Genomic DNA, 12,109 nt, shown 5'->3' on the forward strand with positions numbered 1-12,109 from the left:
TAAAAACCTTTCATCAGAAGAATTTCAGCTTGAAAATGTGTCCTCATTGAAAACTGCTGTTGTGGACCATATGTCACAATTGCGAATGCTCAAGATTTCTTTAATGCAAAAATTCGGAGAGGACGTTCAGACTGTTCTACAGATATCAAAGTCAGTGTGCACCTTGCAAAAACTGCACGTTGTCTTCAACAGATATCTTGAACTATCTGTCGAAGAATGTGAGAGAATCAGACAAATGCCTGCATCAAAAATTCGACACCTATACCTGTGCAACTTGATAAATTCTAGTCATCAACATCAGACAAGATGAACTTGGAGATGTTAACTCGCCAAAACATTGCTGATGCTTAAGTGAACACAAAATGTCCAGTTATCTTGAGTGAAATGATTGTCAATGAGGAGTTGATGCCTGCCGAGATATATTCAAAAGATACGGGCCATATTGTTCAAGAACTTAACAGCAAATTGGACGAAACCGACCCTTGTGTTGTGCCACATTTTGAGTTGGCTGTTTGAAATTGTTCCAATTGAGTCATTGTACTGTCAAATGACACAGATGTAATTATTGTTCTACTTAGATTTGTTGCAATGTTCATAAGCCAAGGATTGCCAGAGTTATGGATATGTTATGGAACAGGCGAGAAAAGACACTTAATCCCACTTCATATTCTGTGCAAGAAACGTGGCCTAGAGATGCCCAGTGTTCTCATCAAGGCACATATTCCTACAGACAATACAACTATGATCAAAATTGGAACAAAGCCTGAAGCTTTAACTGCTGAAGTTTCTAAAATTATTTGCTGAGACCGAAGAAGAATGTGACTTTAGAGATATAGAAAAATACCTTGTGCGTGTGTGGAAAACAAGTTCTGACTGTTACACATTTGACGATCTTCGATACAGTGAGTTCAAGAGATCAGTCCTGCTAAATGACTTTTAACCGATGTCATATTCTGTGTGTGAACACATTAAAAGAGTGTTCTACTTGATCAAACGATGTGTAAATGTTTTGGATCATGCATATGTAGAGAAAGATCTATGTGAATTTGATTGAGAAGTTATTGATAGGGTGCTAAAGCCTATGACATTTCTAAAGCCTCTACCCACAGAATTTCCAATACCTGCACTTGCAAAACCTGTGCTACAGAAAGATGTCCTGTTGATATGCTCTTCTCAAGTGTTCAACGTTCTGCAAATGTATCATGAGTGATTGTTAACAAATAAAGTGAACTATGAAAATGTGTCTGACAGAAGTGATAAACAGTATTTTGTTTTCATATTCAGATCATAAACATTGTTTGTATATATAAAAGGATTAAAAACATTATTATTTGTTTTGTTTCTATATATGTCTCTTCGTCCTGTATTATAGCTGCCATTTTGGAAAATGGAAAAAGGGTTGCTCTGAGGAGTTATTTTCTGTCTCTATAAGACTACTTGACCCCCAAAACCTATGTTTTGACACCAAAATGCAGTATGTAGGTCTCATGGTTACTGAAATATTACATCATCACTGCAACACATCCACAATTTTTAAAAATGTTGTCCAAAAAATGTAGCCTGGATCAGCGATGTCTACCCAAGCTAAATTACTTCTCTAATGATGCAAAAACACAAATAAAAAATGAAAGTCTCTGGACAACATTTTTTTTTTACAGCGGTATATCAGAGGGCAGAGATTAAAATGACCATAAATAAAATAGAATGTATTCCCAGGTAGGGCAACTTCTTGGCTTCCCCACTCCCGATTCCTCCAGATTCTTTCAGTTCCTTGTCTATCTCTGCCCCTGCATCTGACAATGTGTTAGAAATATTGCATCTAAAGAGACATTCATTTTGTGTTTGTGGTTTGATTCTTTCTTTGCTTAGCCTCAAAAAACGATGTTCTTAGTTTTTCCAACCCACACAAATATTTCACACCTTTGGCCGTAGACCTTGAATGAACACTGTCCCCCAGTCTCTTAAGTAGTTTCCGTTGCACTTACAGTACCAGAAGATGGTCAAAAACATTTTAAATTTTAGTTCAAATGGTCAGCCGTCAATTCCCCCTTCTGCTAACAATTAAGTCTTTTCATTCACTCTGTTTTATCTGGGCACGCCTAAATTATTGTATTATGCATTGTATCTCTGGTGGTAGCCAGCAAGTCTTCGTCTCTGGGGGGCTGCAGTGGTCAGTATGCCATGTCTTACGCAGACCTCAGTGGAGATTCAGACTCCCAGCAATTAATTAATTTGAGCCCAGTAACATTGTAGCATGCAACAATCTTCAGCAGCTTCCCTCTAAATGTCTGGGGTTCCTCTCCGGTTTTGACCAGAATATATTAATGTTTTACCTGTTCCCAGTACATTTGGCTGATCATCTGAATATTCTTCTTCTGGGTCGGTCTTCGTTCTAGGCATTTAGCCCTATGCCTGTTCCTCTGAAGTTGTTATTTAAGTTTCTTTAGGAAATTGTTTTAATTTTTTAACTCCTCTGTCAATCTGCACAGGTACTTCTTTATTTGTCTAAAAATCAGTAAAAACTGAAAACAAGGAACCTTGCTTATACTTAAGCTGAATGCCCTGTTGCTAGCAGCTCTGCAGCTTGCCTTGCTGTCCCTCACTGGCCTGCTGTGTCTTCTTGCGTCTGGGGAGGGGTCTGCTGTCCCCTCCCCCAATTATTGCTGAACAATGCATAGGCATACACTGAAGCTTCTTCGGAACACGTTCCACACATTCTACGACAATGGCTATTTTATTAACTAAACAGAAGTGTTTCAGGCTTCAACTTCCAGCATAAGCATTCTAGCTTTGTCTTACAAAGACTTGCTGAGTATTGTGTGTAAAGAAATATTATAGACTGATACACACTAACTCACAAACCCTTTTTAGAATAGAACTACCCAAATCCTGAGTCACATTGTACGAAACATTTGACGGTTCCTTGGCACTCATGAAGAAAGGGGAATTACTGCTATGCTGCCGTCTTAGGAGTGGTGTGGTATGATCTAGTTATGGGCATTCTGAACCAATGAAAAGGAACCAAAAACTGTGCTATCAAGACATTTTTGTTTTGTTCACTAGTTTTGGATGTAGGAAGTGAGAAAATATAACATAAAAATACCAACGCAACTGTTTCTACAGGGAGAAAGAGTAGATGGGCCTAAATGCGTCAGCTGAACTGAATGAAAGACAGCCTGTCTCATGATATGAATCTGTGGAAGGGATATAGGGCAAACTGAATCGAGAAAGCAAGTATTAGGCAAACAGGATTTATTGTCCCCACCTGTGGGGAGGTAAAGGTTAATGTAACGGCTCTGGAAAATATTGAGTTCCAATCCAGAGGATCACAGCGTGACTTCCTCAATGTTTTGTCATGTTTGCGATAACTACTGTGACCCCTGGACAAAAGCATGAGGATATTAGAGGCAAGTGAGGTATACAGATTTCAGCTGTAAACACTCAGACCCTCATTATGACCGCAGCAGTCTGAGGACCGCCGTCGTGGAGGTGGTGGTCTCACTGCTTTGGGCCCGGCGGTGAGGACTGCCACATAATGAGCATGGCAGTGTGGCTGACTGGAAACCGCCACAGTGCCGCCAGTCCCGCCAGTCCCGCCAGTGTGGGCTGACCACCACGGCTGGCGGGAGCCTTCCACGGGCTGGCGGCATGCCTCACACTGCCGGCCGTATTACGAAGGTGCAAGCCGCCAGGGTTTTCGCGGTGGTCGCCCTAGCACGAAAACCCTGGTGGTAATGCACCCTGCGACAGGAATCCCCATTCCTGTCACCGGCACGCACACCCCCACATGTCCACACACTTTCAGACACACCACCCCATCCGACTGTGCGCATACATCCAAACACGCCCACTCGCTCACGCACAAACACATGCACCCCGCTTGCACATGCACCCCCTCCGCATTCATACACACACACACACCCCTCCGCATATATACACACCCCCACCCTCCACATACATTCACACAACCCCCCAACCTCCACATACATGCACACAACCCCCCACGCATGCATACAGTCTCACACACACACACCCATTCCAAGACACACACACATGCTCGCACACATACATGCACACACCACACACATGCACTTACCAATTCCCCCCCCCCCCTTCCGGTTGGTCCACCTATCTTTCTGGGCTACACAGCAGCCCACGTCGAGGTGGTCGTCTGGGAGGGGGTGGATGTCGGCGGTTCCAATGCTGCACAGCCATACCATATTACTTCTCATTACATGGCGGGCAGAGTCCTTGCTGTGTGGCGGTGCTATCTCATCTACTGTTGGTCTGGCCGACAGTGTCGTATTTCTGCTTGTTTATGGGCAGAAATCCGTAGGTGACTCGTAATATGGAGGTCTGCGGTCTTTTTGCACCCGCTTCCACGGTGGTCTTCGCAAAAGACCGCCGATGTCAAAATGTGCACCTCAGTCTGTAGAAGGCTGAGAAGAGTGAGAGGATCCTCATGGTCTCCAGCTAAAAATAAAAGTATGAAAATAATGAAGTTGTCAAGTCATACTGGTTAAGTTGCTGAGATGGTTCAAGGTGTATACCTTGGTTTCTAATGAGTGCTGCATACCTTGAGTTGAATGAGAAGGGAACTCTTCCATCATGGGTCTCGAACGGAACACAAACCGTCTGAGCGTGTGAGCAAAGGTTATACTACAGAGGGGACAGGTGCCTAAGAGTCATAGGGACTGGGGAATTACTTAGTAAGTTTCTGAGATGATGTCTCACTATGTTATGATCAGGGGAAAGATAGACATTACTTGTACAGATGATCCCAGCAGTAGATCTATATTGCAATAATGTCAGGTTAGCAAATAAGGATGGTCTTCGTTGTGAAAAAACAAAGTTGTTGATTTGTGGGTTCGAGCCACTGGACTGTGCAGAGATGTGTGCTGTGTGGACATGACTTAATTATACATATACTAAAACGTAAAGAGGGGAAACCTTGGTAAGAGTTTTCAGATACATTTCTCTTCCCAGACTGGACTAGAAAGGGAAGACTCTACAATCCAATAACATTTAGCACCAGACTTGTGATCCTTTCTCCTTTATTGAAGACAACGTGAGGGCAGCAGACTTCATTATTCTGAAGCCTGGTAATCTCAACTGTTTTAGAAGAATTCCATGAGTACAAGTGGCTGCCTGACTCTAGGAATCAATCTAGAGCAAGCAGCAGGTCCTAATGTTTGTCCACAGACAGATCTAAGAGATGCCAGGTAGTTCTTGTGACCTGCACAAAACCAGGGCATTAAATAGAAATGTAATCACTTTTTGGTCTTCACTTGCTAATAATTATGATATGCTCTGATCTTCAATGAGCTTGTTTCTCAGCTCCCTCCCAGCCATTTCCTGATTGGTGGGTAGAAGGATCCAGAGTCTTTTTGGAGAAGAGGTCATCTGAATCTGTAGTGGCAGCTATCCCACAGCCTATCTGAAGCCAGAGAAAATGAGGTTATTTCATACCTTGTTAAGAGACACAGTACAAATTTGCTACAGGCATGTATTGGGTTCCAAGTGTTCAATTATTAAGGAAAGTCTGGATTTGTGGGCTCCTATGAATCTAAATCCTCCTTTAGAACTTTAGAAAATTACCAACATTGCAGATTTTACACATTTCCAAGTTCAAGGTTAGGGTTGAGAGCATGAGTGTTCCATTCGGTTTTACCACTGGTAATAAGGTGAACACCCACAAAGTGTTACCTCTAAGTAAATCTTTGTATTCCAATTGAGTTAAAGGGTATATTGGGAAGGTGCCATGTGCCAGGCCCATATAACCAGCCCCTCTTTAGTGTGGAGAAAAATCTTGCACAAAAATACTTCAGTTTTTTCCAGAAAATTATCCTGTGTGTTGATGAATCTTAAGCTACATTGTGGTGCTGCTGTTGTATGCACGCTGGGACACAGAACCTCTAGGACCAACAACAAAGCAAACACCCTTATCAAACAAACGTTTGTAAGTATCATATTTGGAAAAACCTCCATTCACATTCTTAAAGTCCTTGTTTTCATATCCAAGCATTCAACAACAAATATAGAGATAAATGTCTGTAAGCATAAACACCTCCCTAAAAAAAGCTTAAAATCGTGTTCTAGGTGGCGCAAACTATGTGTAATGTTGACTGGACGATAGAACGCTTATGTTCTTTTCCCTTTTGTTTAGGGCTTACGATATCCCGGAATGGTATCCTTTGCTCCAGATAAACATGGTGAGATACTGCTTGTAGATGTAAATGAAGAAGTCCCCAAACCAATTGCACTTAGAATTAGTCGTGGATTCGATTTGGAGTCTTTCAATCCTCATGGAATCAGCAAGTACATCGATGAAAAAGGTAGGCTAGCATAAATCAAAAAACAAATGTTTTGTATGTCATGAAAATAAATAATTGAGCCTCTATTTGTTACAAATATGACTCCGGCAACAACTTTTATGCTTCACAATGCTTTTTGTATATATGGGTAAAGGAATGCAGTAACATCAGGAAGTGCTACTAATTGTTATGGAGGAATGACTGACAGATTTTGTACTCCAACTCTGGTGATTCTACTGAACCTGACTGTAAGTGATGCCTTTGGCTTCGACCTTAAGCAAAAACAATTGTCACTATAAAGATTGCAATACTTATTAATCACTATCTTCTCACCTAAGAAATTTAATAAAATGCATTTTTCCTCAGGGGTCTTCCTTCTTTCTGCTCCAGTTTATTAAGTACATAACACCCCTATTCCACCTTATCGAGCATTTCAGCATCCATTATCTATGATTTACAGGCAAATGTAAGGATAACAGTGCTATCACAAGATATATTTGTATGATTTTTTTTAACACAACACATTGCATCAGGCTACTTCATAGGGGGGGGGGGGTATAATAGAATAGGTCAAGTCCTAGTTGAAAGATAGGTTGCTTCCTGAATTATAGTATTGGTGAAAGACTCCATGATGTCTCCTATTGAGCATAGGCCTTAGGAGGCATCATGGCCTGCGTTGGAGACTTTTATGGGAACAGATAATACAAGAACCGCTTGTGTTTTCCTAGTGCCACACTGCCTTGCATTGCTGCTGCTTTGTAGGTAAAAGCAGGACATACCCCTGGTAGGGGAAAACTTCTAAATTCATTATCCACTGCCGTGAGGCCTGTTCCTTTCATGGGCTAATAGTAGAGCTATTCTCATATACTGTTTGAGTGGTAGATTCCGATCAGAAAGGGGTAAACAGGTCATATTAAGTATAGCCAGAATGGTAATACAAAATCCTGCTTATTGGTGAAGTTGGATTTTATATTACTATTTTAGAAATTCTACTTTTAGAAAGTGAGCATTTCTCTGCACTTAAATCCTTCTGTGCCTTACAGCCTGTATCCAATCCACGTCTGGGCTGGTTGACGGCTCCCTAGTGCATTTCATCCAGACAACCACAAACACAGGATGCTTAGTCACACCTGCATACTGAATGGGTCTTCCTGGGCTGGAAAGGTGGAGGGCCTGACACATTTCAAAGGACAGTGGCCTGCCCTCACACAATGGACTGCCAAACCCCCCTACAGGGACCCTGGCAGACAGGGTTGTATTGAAAGGGGACCTTGTGCACTTCAAAACCACTCTTTGAAGTCTTCCCCACTTCAAAGACGCATTTGGGTATATATCCTGGGTCCCTGACCCCACCAACTTAGACACTTCCTGGGACAGACACTCTGAACCAGATCCTGCAGCCTGCCAAGAGGAGCTGCCTGACTGCCCAAAGGACTCACCTGGACTGCTTTGCTGTGAACGACTACTGCATTGCTGTTGCCCTGCTGCCTTGCTGGCCTCTGGTTCAACTGAGAAGTGCTCTCCAAGGGCTTGGATTAGGCTTGCCTCCTGTTCCTGAAGTCTCAGGGCCAAAAAGACTTCTTCTCTGCAAGGAAACTCCTGTGCTGTGAAAATCGACGTGCAGCCTGCCGGACTCAATGCACAACCTGCCCAGAGGTGAAAGAATCACTGCATCGCTGAACCTGAACCACGCAGCCCGGCTCCCCGAGTGGAGACGATGCAGCGCCTGCGTTGCGACCGGATCTTCGACACACAGCCCACTGGATCGACGCATAGCCAAGCCGGAACAACGCAGCCAGACTTTCTGTGGGCGGAATCGACTTAGTGCCTGCCGTGCAACAGAAACTCCAATGCAGTGCCCACCGGATCGACGCAGCACCTGTGGCTTCGTCCTGCACGCCCAGGATTTCCACACCTCATCCCTGGGCATCCAAAGACCCCACATCGCAAAGAGGGTTCAAGCCTGCTTCCTGGAATTCGATGCAAAGCCCTTGATGTGTCGAAAGGAATCCTCAAACAACATGTATGTGGCTGGGTCTCAATTAGGAGCTGGAGAGTTTGACCTAGCCAAGCTGGAGACATACACTATCAGCCAGCTGAAAGGGTTCTGCAAGTGGATAGGATTACCTACCTGGGGTGCCTCATGAAGGAGGAGAACTAAAAGACGCTGAGGACCTGGTCAGAAGCCCGTTTACAAGAGGATTTGAGGTGGAGGAGCCAGAGGAGGGCCCGTCAAAGGATTTGCCACCAGCAGTGGGGGAAGTTACCCCTGGAATTGTGCCCCCTGCTAAACCACTGAGCAGTGTCTGTAGTCATGGCCTGACCACAGAGGAAAGGAGGGAGGAGAGAATTTCAACTGCAAATGGCAAGGTTAAACATGGAGGCAGAGGAAAGGAAAGCTCAGAGAGAAGGAGAGGAGAGCTGAGGCTACATCTGAGAGCCTTGGCTGAAAAGAACGTTCTTCTGGCTCACAAACTGAGTCTCAAAGAGCTGGACCTCAAGTCTAAGCAGTATGAGTCTAGCAGGTATGGTGGCAGCATACATACAGGACCTGCTGGAGACAAAAAGGTTTGTATGCCCAAACATATGGTGGAAGATGACATTGACAAATGGTTTGATGTGTGTGAGGTTGCACTAAGGGCCCATGGGGTTTCTGAAGATCAATGGGGAGCGGGTCTGTGGAAACATGTTCCAGTCATTGGGAGGTGGGACACTCCTCACATTATCACCACAGGACCGCAACACATACACACTCATGAAGGCCATTTTAGTTTCCAACTTTGGGCTGACCCCTGAGAGATACCGTCAGAGGTTCAGGGACAGCATCAAACTCTCCACACAAACTTGGGTAGACTTCTTTGATTATTACAGTAATACACTGAATGGATGGGTGCAGGGCAGTAAAGTAAATGATTAAGTGGGGTTGTAAAATCTGATCCCGAGGGAGCATATGCTCAATATTTGCTTTACAGAGTTGCGCAGCACCTAGTTGACAGTAAGCTGACTGATCCTAGGAAGCTTGCTGAGGAGGCGAACCTCTGGGTTAGCACCAGAGTGTCCAAAAAGGTATATGGGGGGAAACCCACAAAGGTGTGGTCAGAGTTCCCATTAGAAGAAAGAGGGGGGAGAAAAACGTAAAAATATGGAGTTCTCAAAAGGCCCTCAAAATTATTCCCGAGGGGCTGGTGGTAACCAGTCCCAGCCTGATTCTGAAAAGAAGCCAGGGTTCTTTGACAAGAAGAAAGGGATGTTTGTACCCAAATGCTTAGAGTGCATGAAGAATGGTCACTGCAAGGGTGACTCCAAGTGTCCACTGAGGGCCCAGCCCCCCACTGGATGGCAGACACGGGGGTTGGCTAGCGTAGCGCTCAGGGAGGAGGTAGTCCCAGATAGCTTTGGGGAACAGATAGAGGTAACCCTAGTGTCCTTGGGAGATGAGCAAATGGTGCCAAAAGCCCACGTGCCTACCAATACTTCCAAGTATAGGCAGTGGGTCACCATTAATGGGCAAAGGGTGGAGCCTCTGTGTGACACAGGAGCCAGCATGGCTACTGTCAGGGGTCAGCTGGTGTCAGCAGAGCAGGTCATCCCCAATACATTCCACCCGGTCATAGTCACTGACAATCTTAAGAGTCACCTACTGGTGGCTCTCGTTCCCTTTGAGTGGGGGGGGGCGGGGGGCAGTGGTACTCCTGAAAGTAGCTGTGAGTCCTGCCATGCCTGTAAATTGTCTGTTAGGCAACGACCTTGAGCATACTACCTGGAAGGAGGTGGAGCTCAGGTCTCACCTGGAGATGTTAGGTTTGCCTGAGTGGGTCTGCATGACCACAAGGTCCATGGCTGCTTGGGAAGGGAGTCAGGGGCGTCTGGAGCCTGGAACAATGGCCCAGACAGCTGCAAAGGGAAGGGGCAAGGGGTGCGGGAAACCGATCCCAGAAGTTCCTGCATTGGTTGATGGGGTCCCAGAGGAGGGGGCTCCTGAGCCAACTGGGGAGAACATTGCCACCCCGGGTAACCTGCCTGAGCTTGCTGGCTGGCTAGTTGAGGGTAGGCCAACCAGGGAGGAATTCTGCAATGTGCAGAAAGAGTGCCCCACTCTTGAGGGTTTGAGGTGACAGGCTGCGGCCCAGGCAGCAGGTGAAGCCTTAGGCGACTACCAAATCTATTGGGAGAAAAATCTCCTTTACAGTGGGCCTAAGGTGCCGTAAGTTGGAGCAGCATTTGTGCTGGTGGTCCCCCAGTGCTGCTGGGCCTTCCTACTGGGTTTGGCTCACAACATCCCCCTGGTGGGACATTTGGGTTAAGACAAGACATTCTCCAGGCTTATCACCCACTTTTATTGGTCCCGAGTGCGGGAAGCCTCAGATGGTTTCTGTAGGTCCTGCCCAACCTGCCAGGCTAATGGGAAAAGGCTCAAGGCCCCCTTGGTCCGACTCCCCAGCATTGGCACCCCCTTTGAAAGGGTGGGCATCAACGTCTTTGGTTCCTTGGACCCCAAAACTGCCCTGTGCAACAAGTTTATCCTGGTTTTGGTTCACCGTGCCTCCCACTATCCAGAGGCGATCCCCCTAAGGACAGTGACTGCACCGGAGGTGAACAGAGCTCTTATGGGGATATTTACCCGCGTGGGATTCCCAAAAGAGATTGTGTCTGACAGAGGCACAAACCTCATGTCTTCGTACATGAAGGCCATGTGGATGCATGTGGAGTGACCTACCGGTTTCCACCCCTTATCCTCAATCCAGTGGGCTTGTGGAAAGGTTCAGCAAGGCCCTAAAAGGCATGATCACAGGTCTACCCGAGGCCATGAGGTGTAAGTGGGCCGTCCTTTTGCCATGCCTTCTCTTTGCTTACAGAGAGGTGCCCCAGAAAAGGGTGGGGTTCAGCCCCTTTGAACTTCTCGATGGGTACCCTGTTAGGGGACCCGCTAAACATAGTGAAAGAGGGGTGGGAGAAAACTCCCAGGAAATCCCTCCAGGATGTGGTCAGTTACATGTTGGCCCTCTGCAACAAGATGCAACGCTTCTGGAAACAGGCCAAGAGCAACCTCGATGCCAGTCAAGAGGTGATGAAGCAATGTTATGACCAGAATCCCACCCTGATAGAATTCTCACCTGGAGACAAAGAATGGATAGTGGAACCAGTAGAGTCTAGAGATCTCCAGGACCGCTGGACTGGCCCATTCGAGATCAAGGAGTGGAAAGGGGAGGCCACTTACTTGGTGGACCTCCAACTTAACGGACATGCCATGTGCAATTCCAGTTCACAAACAGAGGTTTTTGGAATGTGACTATTAAAAATCACATCTCGCAAACCAATAACTGACTTACTTACAGAACAGACTGTTCTTCTGCAATTATTAATATTTCTCGCATCTCATTTCCTGTCTAGTGCCCAGGCTCCATTGTTGCAAATGGCATTTTATCTGGCATACTGAGGCTAAGGCAAGTTCAGGTGCCTAGATCACAGAAGATGTCAACACTCAACAAGTACAATAACTGGGGGATCTATCAGGGAGGCTACAGCTCCTTACAGTGTGCTAATTAAGAAATGGATGTCAGAATGCACATCAAGCCCTTGTGTTACCTTTACTTACCATGCTTTTGAAGTGCCATACAAAGGAATTATGGCCTCTCAAAAAGGATCAGAGGATGTAGTGCACTGTTCTAGGGACTTACAAGTAAATTAGATATGCCAGTTGGGTATGAGCCAATGTTACCATGTTTTAAGGGAGAGAGCATATGCACTTTAGCACTGGTTAGCAGTGATAAAGTGCACAGAGTCCTAAAACCAGC

The 12,109-nt window shown here is 45.5% G+C and overlaps 1 protein-coding gene across 1 annotated transcript in view; it reads left to right on the plus strand.

Annotated features, from left to right (window-relative positions):
- Positions 1-12,109, plus strand: part of LOC138262057 (serum paraoxonase/arylesterase 2-like) — a 197,773-nt gene that overhangs the window by 84,334 nt on the left and 101,330 nt on the right. The window contains exon 4 of the mRNA XM_069211746.1: positions 6,167-6,335. Coding sequence (XP_069067847.1) covers positions 6,167-6,335 — 169 coding nt within the window. The remainder of the gene's footprint in view (positions 1-6,166; positions 6,336-12,109) is intronic.

This window comes from Pleurodeles waltl, chromosome 10 (assembly GCF_031143425.1).
Source record: "Pleurodeles waltl isolate 20211129_DDA chromosome 10, aPleWal1.hap1.20221129, whole genome shotgun sequence".
NCBI lineage: Eukaryota > Metazoa > Chordata > Amphibia > Caudata > Salamandridae > Pleurodeles > Pleurodeles waltl.